At 39.4% G+C, this 11,857-nt stretch overlaps 1 protein-coding gene across 2 annotated transcripts; it reads right to left on the bottom strand.

Annotated features, from left to right (window-relative positions):
• Window positions 1–359: 359 nt before the first annotated feature.
• Window positions 360–11,076, bottom strand: LOC311097527 (uncharacterized protein). Of its 2 annotated transcripts, none has more exons than XR_014609271.1 (3): window positions 10,979–11,069; window positions 5,643–5,759; window positions 360–4,768 (listed from the first exon to the last, which is right to left on the bottom strand). XR_014609271.1 is itself a non-coding variant. In XM_084137283.1 (3 exons), exons 2-3 carry the CDS (start codon window positions 5,698–5,700, stop codon window positions 3,900–3,902), a joined length of 927 nt encoding a protein of 308 aa, XP_083993409.1. In that variant the 5' UTR covers window positions 5,701–5,759; window positions 10,869–11,076; the 3' UTR covers window positions 360–3,899. The 2 variants fall into 2 exon arrangements, 1 of the variants encoding a protein (XP_083993409.1); XM_084137283.1 differs by having other exon boundaries at window positions 10,869–11,076.
• Window positions 11,077–11,857: the final 781 nt, after the last annotated feature.

The raw sequence follows: 11,857 nt of genomic DNA on the forward strand, positions 1-11,857 counted from the left end.
TAGTGCGGCGGACGCGTGCATTTTGTGCATTCACGCGTTTGACGCGAATTCGCGTCTAACGCCCAAATTGAAAAATCTGAACTTTGGCATCAGGTCGCGCCGCGTTAACCAATGAGGAGCCTGCTTGCTGCTGTCACGTGGTGAAGTAAATATTTTATCACATAAAAACTTGATTTCAATATATGAGACATATTCATTTTGTATTGAATGCTATTTATTCCATATCTAAATCCAGATTATATGAAACATTATTATTCTAATGTAAAGACAACCAATATATTTTAGTATATAAGAACATAGTTCGTGTCTGGACAGTGTTGTGAGAGAAAGAAGAAAAAAAAAATCACAGGACAGGTCAATTACTTTTGGAGGCTGGCTCCATTTATCATCAATACAAAAATGAATTACAGATTATGTGGGTGAGGGCGAGGGTGATTGTTCCGATGCGGGACAACAGGTCATTAAACTGGGCGCGGGACAGGCGGAAGCACCGCTGATAGCGGCCGTCATCCAGGAGCAGCTCCTGGAGCAAAGTCTCGGTGGACCCAAGTAAGATGATGATGACCCCTATGCCGCTGTTCGGCTTTCCAAAGCAAATACAGAGCGGTAACTCTCTCTCGAGGAATGCTCGATCAACATCAGCCATTTACAACACAAACAGACAACCGCCTAGCACTTGCCCTGCCCACAAGAAGCTTATTTTGCCTCAGACGTGCGTAAATTTCCCTTCAAACTTTTGAATTTTGTGCGCGTCAATTTCGCTCTGGACACGCGAATGGATTCAAAATGTTCAAGCGTCCAACTACATGTGGTAGATGCGAATTTGACGCGCTATTCGCGTTTGGTGTGAACACACAGTTAGACTCATAAGCCAGCACGATAGCGTCCACTGTCCAGTGCGATAATCTTTGCTTTGTGCCCTTTGGTGCGGCCGCCAAAGCATACAAAGAGCTGTTCTGACTGCCTGAACGGGGCAGAACACTCCAAATAGACTCTGAGAGCCCTGACAGGGCAGAGTAGATTCGTGTCTCTTTCGTCCTCTGGCAAGGGAAGGGCTGATAGCGAAATGACCTGCACTCTGAACGGGGAGCACTTTAGGAACATACCAATGCCTTGGCTTAAGGACGACTCTGGAGTCGTTGGGCCCGTATTCAAGGCAGGAAGCGCTTACAAATTGCCTACTCGCTTAACTGATGCCAGTGACAGCAAGAGAGCAATTTTGAGCAAAAGAGGCTTCAGGTCAACGGACTGAAGCGGCTCAAATGGGGCCCCTTTCATGGCCTCCAGGACCGTAGAGAGGTCCCAGATAGGTACAGAGGGGGGTCGAGGCGGGTTTAGCCTTCTGGCCCCCTTGAAGAAGTGCACAACCAGGTCATTTCCTCCCAGTGACTGCTCGCCCAATAGGCATGAGATGCTGCTATGGCCGCTACATATACTTTGAGTGTGGAGGGGGAACAACCCGTGTCCAAAAGCTCTTGTAAAAAGGAGAGCACCATTGGCACTTCGCATGAGTAGGGGTCTAGGCTCCATGCTGTACACCAGCCGGAGAACACGGACCATTTTGGAGCGTAAAGGCGCCTGGTCGAGGGCTCTTGCTTCAGTGATAGTTTTCAGCACTCCTTCTGGGAGAAACCCGGATACCTGTTGAGGGGCCATACATGGAGGGCCCACAAGTCAGGACGGGGGTGCCAGATCGTCCCGCTCCCCTGTGTGAGGAGATCTCTCAATCGGCCATGGGGCTGTTTCCAGCAGGTGAGTCAACTCGGAGAACCATAAACTGCGCCTTCGATTGGGCTATAACCACCCAATCATCGAGGTAGTTTAACACTCACACTCCCTGTTGTCTCTGGTTGGTGAGAGCTACACCCATGCACTTCGTAAATGTACGGGGTGCTAGAGATAGGCCGATCGATGTCAACGCAGTGCTGAAGTGCCAACTAGTCTCTTCCTATGGAGGATCCCTTTACCACTCCAGATAAAGCGTTGTCGGGAAATTCGTTTTGCGTACCTACCCCGAAGTGGAAAATAACTTTATTAAAGAACCGCTATAAAGCCCAAACAATCTCTGTTACCTTAAATAGGGGTTATGCACAACATACTTCCGGGTTCTACAAAACAGATATAACTACTTCCGGTCGTCAGCTACTGAGGTAAACACAGCGTAGGAATGGCGACCTTTTATAGCCGGTGTTTACAGGAGCTACCCATTCTATCCATTTCAGATGTACATCGTATTGCCAAACGGACTTCCAGAGCCCCGAGTACTCCGCTAGATAAAGGATTTAAGTTTTTACGCCTCCTCATTTATTCATGATTATGAAGGTATGTAAGTTAGTATATGTAGCTTTTGCTAATGGCACCCGATGTAGAGTTAGCTAACTATTAGTAAGTTAGTTTAGACTTGTATGCTATAGTAGTTTAACCTTTTATATTTGCTTGCAGACGATTAAAACAATCAAATGAAGACTGCATTTTATTTTTTTATAAAAAAAAAAATTCTGATACTTAAGCATTCGTGACATTTTAATTAAAACAGAAATAAGAACTGTATTCTAAAAAAAGCGCAAAATAAGTTACCTCAGAGATCACCTACCGCTGCAGATGCGTACGGTAGTGCAAACCGGAAATGTTTATACCTGTTTTCCGGTTCGAACGTTGGGCGTTCCGCATAACCCCTATTACCGTATTTTCCGGACTATAAGTCACACTTTTTTTCATAGTTTGGCTGGTCCTGCGACTTATAATCAGGTGCGACTTATATATCAAAATTAATTCAGACTGAGATGAACCAAGAGAAAATATTACCGTCTACAGCCGTGAGAGGGCGCTCTAGTTTGGTGAGTTGTTCAGAAGTGACACGGATGAAGAAAATTCAATGGATTCAGTGATGTGGAATGAGATCGCGGGGGCTTAGTAAACTTGTTTACTGGTAACTTGCTTGTTGGACTCGCTGACTTATGTTAATTGAGCCTAATCAGCCTCCCAGGTATATGTTCTTTATGCTATTGTGTAGCTGAAGAACTGTTAATGTGTTGCGTTAACACACCGGACACCTACTCAGCCTGTTGTTCTGTGTGCTACTGTGTAGTTAAATAACTTGCCTTTCCAGATTAAATGTCTGTTCTTGGTCTTGGATTTTGTGAAATAAATTTCTAAATAAATGCGACTTATAGTCCAGTGCGACTTATATATGTTTTTTTCCTCTTCATGACGCATTTTTTGACTGTTGCGACTTATACTCCGGAGTGACTTATAGTCCGGAAAATACAGTATACGTTTATCTCTGTAAAGCTGCTTTGAAACAACCTAGATTGTTAAAAGCGCTATATAAATGAAGATGACTTGACTTGACAGGCAATGTGTTATGGGAAATATAGTTCATGACATGATCAAGGAAACAGGAGTGCCCTTTGATGGCTATCGGCACTCCAGCTAACAGGAGTGACACTTTTAGAGACATCAGAACAGAACATGTTCAAAAGCGAACTCTCCAGTCCATAGACGGCATTCTGCATCAAGAAATTACAAATTTAAGTTGGTAAAATTATTTATTTTGAATGTAGACCCTAATGAAATAATATGACTGTTAAAGCTGTTAAAGCATTTGCTGTTTGTCTGCACTTTCATTCAAATCTTTTTCAATGCAAAAAAAGTCTTTAATATCTTAACGCATCATGTCTATACGTCTAAAACAAGTTATTTGAAATATAGATTATGATTTAATGGACTATTGTTGCCAGTTTTACCCAAATCCCTCATATATTTATTATTATGACCTTCCCCAAAGGTTCCCCTTGTCAAACAATCAAACTTCACTACAAAATTTAGCAAATTATCCAGCTTTTTATTCATCTAAATGTAAAAATTATTTACTTATAAGTGATGGATATGAACATTTGCTAATTAGAAAAGGTCGGGCAACGTTTTTTCTCATGTTTCTGTAGACCAGATAATTGGGTATAACTCTTCCCACATGAAGAGCACTGGTGCGGCTTCTCTCCAGTATGAACTCTCTGGTGTGTTTTTAAGTTGTAGGATGTAGTGAAGGTCTTCCCACAGTCAGAGCACAGATGAGGTCTCACACCAGTATGAACACTCTCATGCTGTTTTAAATTCTGCAGTTGTGAAAAACCCTTTCCACAAAAAGAACAAAAGTGAGGCTTCACACCAGCATGAGTTTTAAGGTGTGTTTTTAAGCTTGATGCCAAAACAAATGTTTTATCACACTGATCACAGCTGAATGATCTCACTCCGGAGTGACGGCGCAAATGAGTGGTGAGAACGCTTTGGCATTTGAAACTATTTCCACACCGAGAGCACGTATAAGGCCTCTCTCTAGTGTGAGTCCTCATGTGCACTTTAACGTCCCCTTTATGAGCGAAACTCTTTCCACACTCAGAGCAGGTGAATGGTTTTTCTCCAGTGTGTTTTCTCGTGTGTCTGTTAAGGTTTGATTTACTTGTGAAACTCTTTCCACACTGAGAGCAGGTGAACAGATTTTCTCCAGTGTGAGATTTCATGTGTTTATTAAGGTCTGATTTGTGCACGTAAAACAGTCCACACTCAGAACAGGTGAAAAATTCTTTGTCTCCAGATTTTTCAGCTTGTTTTTGTGTGAAATTCTCTTCCTTCTGTGAAACGACTGCATTTCCATCTTCACTTTTGAGATGATGTTTTTCAAACAGATGTTTGTCTTCATTTGTATACGTCAGTTCTCCATCTTCATTAGTTAAATGATGCCATTTGTCTTGTTTCACTTCCATCGGGTCTATAATCAACATATTAAATAATAAATTCCCCAAATTCAATCAGAGAAGGAAAATAAGAAACAAAGAAATCAAGAATTCATTTTTAATGTAGCACAAATCTAGTTTACTACTGAGTCTACTAGTATCTAGTTCTAGATGTATTGTTATATACTCCCGAGAACCAGAAATATAAGAGATTTCTTTGTGAATTTAGTTTATGTCAGTTTATTTTACTTTATGCAATATGTGTAGAATTGCCATAAATGGGTAGTCCCATTCTATACAACTTATTTAATTTAAATATGAATGTGTTCTTGTGGCAACATGTAATGAAAAAAATAAATAAAATGGGAGTAATAACTTAAAATTTCTTTCCCTTTTCACTTGTTGTGTCTCCCCAAAATGCCTGATAAACATACTGTAAGTCCTGCTGTCTCTATAGAGGACATGTATGAAATCAGTGCCCTGTTTCATAATATTCAGAATATATTCAGAATATTTCGTTCATATTCTGATTGGAAATCCCATAACATTGAGATGTTTATTTATGACAAACAATTGGAAAATTACTCGGGTATAAATAAACTCAGACACACAAAATATGATCATATTTCCATAAGAGTGCTAAATTTGATCATTCAGTCAATATCAGTCCTTTTTAAAGACCAAGGAGTTGAAGTTGTAATGGTAAAACCTCCAAACATTTGGTATCTCTGAAAAGCCCTGAATGTGCTCTTTACAGGACTATGACATGTATGAAGATCTCAGAGAAATTCGCTAAAATATAATGTCTCTACAGAGGATAAAGTCTATGCCTGGGTCTCAGGAGGATTTGTGAGTTTTCATCTTAATGTTCCTCATCAGTCATTAAAGAGAATGAAGGAAAACACCAACCTATTGGTTCCTCTGTATCTTCATCTTTTATTCTGCAGGGTTCTTCCTTAATTTCCATCTTTACAATAGTATGTCAGTAGTTTCTCCTGGAGTAATTCCTCCTGCTCGCTGCTTCTCCTGTGGGAAGATGGGAATATTTAAACTCTCATTGTTTAGAAACATTTAGATTTTTGATTTTATTTTTTACAACAAACACACCGCAAACAACGCTATGCAGCATAATTCAAAACATAATAATGTATAATTAACAAAATCTGAACATTGGCTCTCAGTCTTTATTCGGCTTTGTTCTCATGGTTTCTTAATAAAATTCATAAAAAATATTGAATAGAGTATCAAAGCTCTAATAGGGGCACACTTTAACGCAGTGTTATAACATTTCCCACCCGCACAACTGAGACTTAAACCCGGCGAGATCAAGTCAAGTCAAGTCAAGTATATTTGTATAGCGCTTTTCACAATACAGAATGTATCAAAGCAGCTTCACATTATTAAAACAAAATAACACAACAAGGTTTGTTTCTAGTGGAAACACGTCCACGTTTGGTAAGGCTGATCAATAGTATTAATGATTGATTAAATTAAATTAAATATCCCCAACTGAGCAAGCCAAAGGCAACAGTGGCAAGGAACCGAAAAAAAATCCATCAAGTGACCTAATGGAGAAAAAAAAAACCTTGGCAGAACCCAGGCTCAGTCGGGGGCCAGTTCTCCTCTGGCGTTTATGAACTAGAAGCCGGATTTAACTGTAAGATTAAAAATATTATATTAATGCCTGGCTGAAGAGATGCGTCTTTAATCTAGTTTTAAACTGGGAGAGCGAGTCTGAGCAACGAACAGTATCAGGAAGGCTATTCCAGAGTTTTGGAGCTAAATGTGAAAATGCTCTCCCTCCTTTGGTGGATCTGGATATCCTAGATATGACCAAAAGCCTAGAATTTAGTGATCTTAAAGAGCGCGATGGATTATAGGGCGATAGAAGATCCGTTAAATAGACTGGAGCTAAGCCGTTTAGGGCTTTATAAGTCAGTAGCAATACCTTGTATTAATACAGAACTTTACAGGTAACCAATGTAGTGATGATAAAATCAGTGTTATATGATCATATTTTCTTGATCTAGTAAGAACTCTAGCGGCTGCATTTTGGACTAACTGTAGCTTGTTTATTGAGGATGCGGGACAACCAGATAATAAAGCATTACAGTAATCTAGTCTCGAGGTCATGAATGCATGAACTAATTTTTCCGCATCAGAAACTGATAGCATATTACGTAGCTTAGCAATGTTTCTAAGGTGGAAAAAGGTTGTTTTTGTAACATATGAAATATGATTTTCAAAAGACAGGTTGCAGTCTAGTATAACACCCAGGTCTTTTACTGTAGAGGATAAAGTAACAGGACATCCTACTATGTTAAAGTTGTATTGTGAGAGGTTTTGTGGGTGGTTTTTTGAACTGATAAGTAATACCTCTGTCTTGTCTGGATTTAATAAAAGAAAATTACGCGTCATCCAATCTTTTATATCTTTAACACACTCTGTCAATTTGGACAATTTAGCATTTTCATCCGGCCGTGATGAAATATATATTTGAGTGTCATCAGCATAACAATGGAAACTATTTCCATGTTTCCTTATAATATTTCCAAGTGGCATCATATATATTGAGAATAATAGAGGGCCTAACACAGATCCCTGCGGCACTCCATAGTTTACTGACGTTATCTTTGATTTTTCTCCATTTAAATAGACAAAATGGTAGCGGTCAGATAAATATGATCTGAACCAAGCGGCAACATTCTAATCTGAAAAATGAAGCCTACCCGGAAGTGCGAAAAACTGCAATACATCGAAAATCCGCTAGAGGGAGGTCCCAAAAGGGAGCAAATGTCCATAGACCCCATGTTAAAATGTCCGTTTTCACAGCATAAATTCATGTTTTTACAGGTTGGTCCCATGGACTTTTATTGTATTTTTCGATAGCTTCCGAGTGCCTGACAACTGTGAGGGGGGTGAATTTATTTCTAACTCGTTAGTTTAGATCGTATTTAGATATAAAATGTATGACAAATAAGGGCGTGGTTAACTTTGATTGACAGCTTGATTGACAGCTTAGGCTGCGCCAAGGAGAATGACAACATAAGAAGCGCCATTTTTTTACACAGTTGAAATATAATACTACTGTTTCTGTATCATGAAACATAGTTTTAAGAGTTTTTCAGGCGAGAATGTAGTTGTTTAAAGCTCAAATCTGTGGTTTATTTAAAGATTTATGAAAATTTTATCCAGTTGTGAGATCCAGCGATGACCGGGCGCTTGGCGCTCATGTACCCCGCCTGGAACAGCCTTTCCTCGGCTAGTCGTTCTGGCGTTTGCCGCGGACTCTGGCGTCTCTGTAGTGGTTAAACATGAGATATAATTCGTCTTGTCTATATCTAACGGGCGATTTTTGGTCTCGTGAATCTATAATTTGTTCCCTGGGCAATCGTTTTGGCTGAGGGGAAGTTTCATAACTTTATAAGCTATTTAACTTTACCGTTGTATGGTTAGACTAGAGTGCTGACTTTGTATGTTTGACTGAATTGTTTGCTTTATTTGTATAGCTTCTTATACCTTTTACTTATACTTTTATAATGGCTAATATTGATTAAACTGAAATTTAACAAAAAGAGACAGGTTTGAGTTTTGTCATTTTAAATTTTAATACAATGAAGATGATCTGTAATGTTTACTGCAAAATCTGTTGTTTAGTACCAATGCACATATTGCCTGGACCATATTAAAATGTTTAATATTTTAATATTGTAGCGTTTGGTTCAGTAGGTTAACTAGTAAGAGGCTCTTTTCAGATGTTTGTTAGTTATTGTTCTGTCTGAAAAAGAAACATTTTATTATGTAATTTTATTGTGTGACTGTACACATTGGTCAACATCACGTTGTTTTAATTGTGCTTTATAAATAAAAGTAAATGAATGAATGAAAAATGAATGAAATGAATTTTTATATTATATTTAAAACGAAAAGAGGCAGGTTTGTGTTTTATTTGTTTTTTTATAAATAGGCAAACGTTATGTGCAGTGAATATAATCAATACGCGTTTCCTGAACCACATTTGTGTGGCTATAATGTTTAAGATTTCTTTAAATGAAAACGAAAAGAGTTAGTATGGTGTTTTATAACATTTCGTTGCCTAAAATATACACAGAGTTAACCGGAGTAGCAGAGCGAGCTGAGTGACGCGTGCTGCGTCAGAAGGTGGGCGGGGTTAGGATTTCCCAAGATTTTCCAAGATGGCGCCGCCCATACCCCCCATAAACGGCTTCAAAATCGTTCTTCAGAAAGTCTATGGGTGACGTCACAGACGCTTTGTCCATATTTTTTACAGTCTATGATCTGAACCAGCTTAAAGGGATACTTCAGGATTTAGCATTAAGCTTTGTATTAGTAGAAAACCTGTAGTATGTTCGAATTACCGTGCTTTCCACCCTCATATCCCCCTGAGACAAGAGATTTATGTATTTTTTGTCTGGAAAAAATCCTCAGATGACGCAAAAATCGTCATTTTGCGTCATCGGAAGATTTTCTGGCCAGAGGCTAAAGACTACAGCCAGTAGGAGGAGCTGTTCCGCATGTGTTCAACCCGCCCATAGAGGGTGGGATCTCACTTACAGAATGTACACATAGTGTCAGCCGTCTTTCTTTGGAAGCTAAGCTAGCAGGCTCTTGTTCTGTGGAGAAAGCTGAGTAGTAGGAGAAAGCTGACTAGTAGGAGTTACCATCCTCCTTTTCCCGGACTTGTCCGGCGGGCGAGATCGTTCAAAATGTCCGGGATTCGGCTTTTGCTTTCTGCGGTCGCCATTCATTGTTTACATGCACACCTTTTGTTTCAATCTAACTGAATTCATTCCGATTGGTGAATCTGAATGTAACGTTAGTGTTTACATGAACGCTAAACAAGTGATCGGTTGATGCCATTGCTAAGAAAATTCCCGCTCCTCTGTGAGAGATGCGAGACCGGCGCGTCTCAGTAATCACGCCACCGGCCTCGCGCCGTTTTCCCGCGCCCCTCAGCCTCGTCCTGCTCGCCACAGTAAACATAATGAATGGCGACTGTAGAACGCAAAAGCCGAATCCCGGACATTTTGGGCGATCTCGAAATCCCTGGCAAACTCATCACGGAGTCTCAATAGTAGCCTAGCCTTGTTGTTTTCAACTGTGCTCTCTAACCGGTAGGCGTGGCTTGGGAGTGGCCTCCTAGGGCAGCGAAGCAAGTGCATTCTGGGAGTTGTTGTCTTTCATCCACATAAGCCAAAAATACATTTTCTGGCTTTTCTCAGTCTAGAAAGCTCAAAATTCAAAAATTTCTTCACATTTCTTCTACATAAATGACCTATTTTAAATACACATTCATCTTTCCAGAGGTGAAGTATCCCTTTAATGCTTGTCCTTGAACACCGGTATAATTTTGTAGTCGATCTAAGAGTATTGTGTGATCTATAGTATCAAACACAGCACTAAGATCAAGTAAAACTAGTATTGAGATACAGCCTTGGTCAGAAGCTAAAAGTAAATCATTTGTGATTTTAACGAGCGCAGTTTCAGTGCTATGGTGCGGCCTGAATCCAGACTGAAACTTTTCATAGATGTCATTTTCTTGCAAGAAAGAGCCCAGTTGAGCGGACACCACTTTTTCTAATATTTTAGACATAAATGGAAGATTTGAAATGGGTCTATAATTTGCTAGATTATGTGGGTCAAATTGTGGTTTCTTAATGAGTGGTTTTATAACTGCCAGTTTACAGAGATCAGCATTAAAGGACTATCTAATTTGTTAAATAACAGATTAGAAATTAAAATAATATCAGATTTGTCTAATTTTAAATAAACACAAAAGACAGAGATGAAAAATTAACTCGGAAGAAATTTACTTTTTCTATGGTTAAATAAATGTTCAGTAATATGTTACAAAGATTTTTACATTTTGGCGCATTTTCTTCTCTAAACAGTGACAGTGTTGATATGGCAACTAGTAAATACACAAAGTTTATTTGCTAGCATGTGTTTTACCCCGCGATAGTTACCTACATCCCTCCCCACCCCTACATTAAAAACTGTTTACCAGGTTTAATTTGTTCATTACATAAATGAAAACACAACTCATAATCTTCACAAATTATAATGTGAAAAACAGTCAGTAACGAATTTACGTTTCACGAGCGTATGAACAACATCAGTCGGTTCATTTCGATTAATTTCTGAGTGATTCACTAAATGAACAGACTCGTTTAGTCGTTTAAATTTCGATTTCTCCTATTAAATGATTAAATGAATGTACTCACAGTATGAAAAACAGCAGATTTTGAGCAGAATGAACGGCTGTGTTCCACTTCTCCTGTTTATGTTCCCTTCCCTCGCTCACTTCTCTTCTTCTAGACTCGGATGCGTGTCATTGCTTCGGTTGCTCGAGCGCCTCCACTGGCGGAAACCATTTTAAACTATATAACCTTCATAGATTCGATACAAAACAACCCAGGGATTATACAAACACTATTTATCTCCTCAAATATGTTTGATTGGAATAAAGATTCAAACTTCATATATCTGCCTAATTTGCTACACTAACATGAACAAGCAACAAACAGTTGTATTTTTTATTAACTAACCTTAACAAAGATTGATAAATAGTCCTTCTAGCCTGACGTCGTCATACTCAGATTCTAGTCAGAATGTGAGTCTGATACTGCTCCATTGAGCTTCGATTATGGGGCGCGTTTCAACCGAACCAGGAAAGAAAATGCACTCAATTGGATAGACCTACAACCAATCAGAGCAATGGAGTAAGTGACGTATGTTTTTCATTTATGTTTCCGATCGACAAATGCCTTGATAGCGGTTCTCTGTTCCTCTTTTAAAATGAATGCGCTGTCGATATCTTCTATAACAGACGCGATGGCGGAATCTACACATGATGTTTCATAAACAAAGTTCGGGAGGAGCACGTTCAAATAATCAATCCAATCAACTTGTCATCAAACGATTACCATGTCTACCTTATCAGCATGAGAAGAAGCATTATATTCACTCTGTCAACTTACTCAACATTCCTTGACAGTTTTCAGCATCCCCCCAATCACACTCGGCTTGTTCTTCCACAGCCTGGAATATGGGGGGAGTAGGCTACCCTGGGTTCGGGCCGAATACCGAGCCCGCCCTCTCCT

This window comes from Abramis brama (genome assembly GCF_963993115.1).
Source record: "Abramis brama genome assembly, chromosome: 15".
Classification (NCBI taxonomy): domain Eukaryota; kingdom Metazoa; phylum Chordata; class Actinopteri; order Cypriniformes; family Leuciscidae; genus Abramis; species Abramis brama.

Excerpts from the sequence above, each read along its gene's own strand:
- LOC311097527 (XM_084137283.1), bottom strand. The coding sequence starts at position 5,700 with ATGGAAATTAAGGAAGAACCCTGCAGAATAAAAGATGAAGATACAGAG. Across the intron at positions 4,769-5,642 it reads AGATACAGAGGAACCAATAG|ACCCGATGGAAGTGAAACAA; the intron begins GTTGGTGTTTTC and ends TGTTGATTATAG.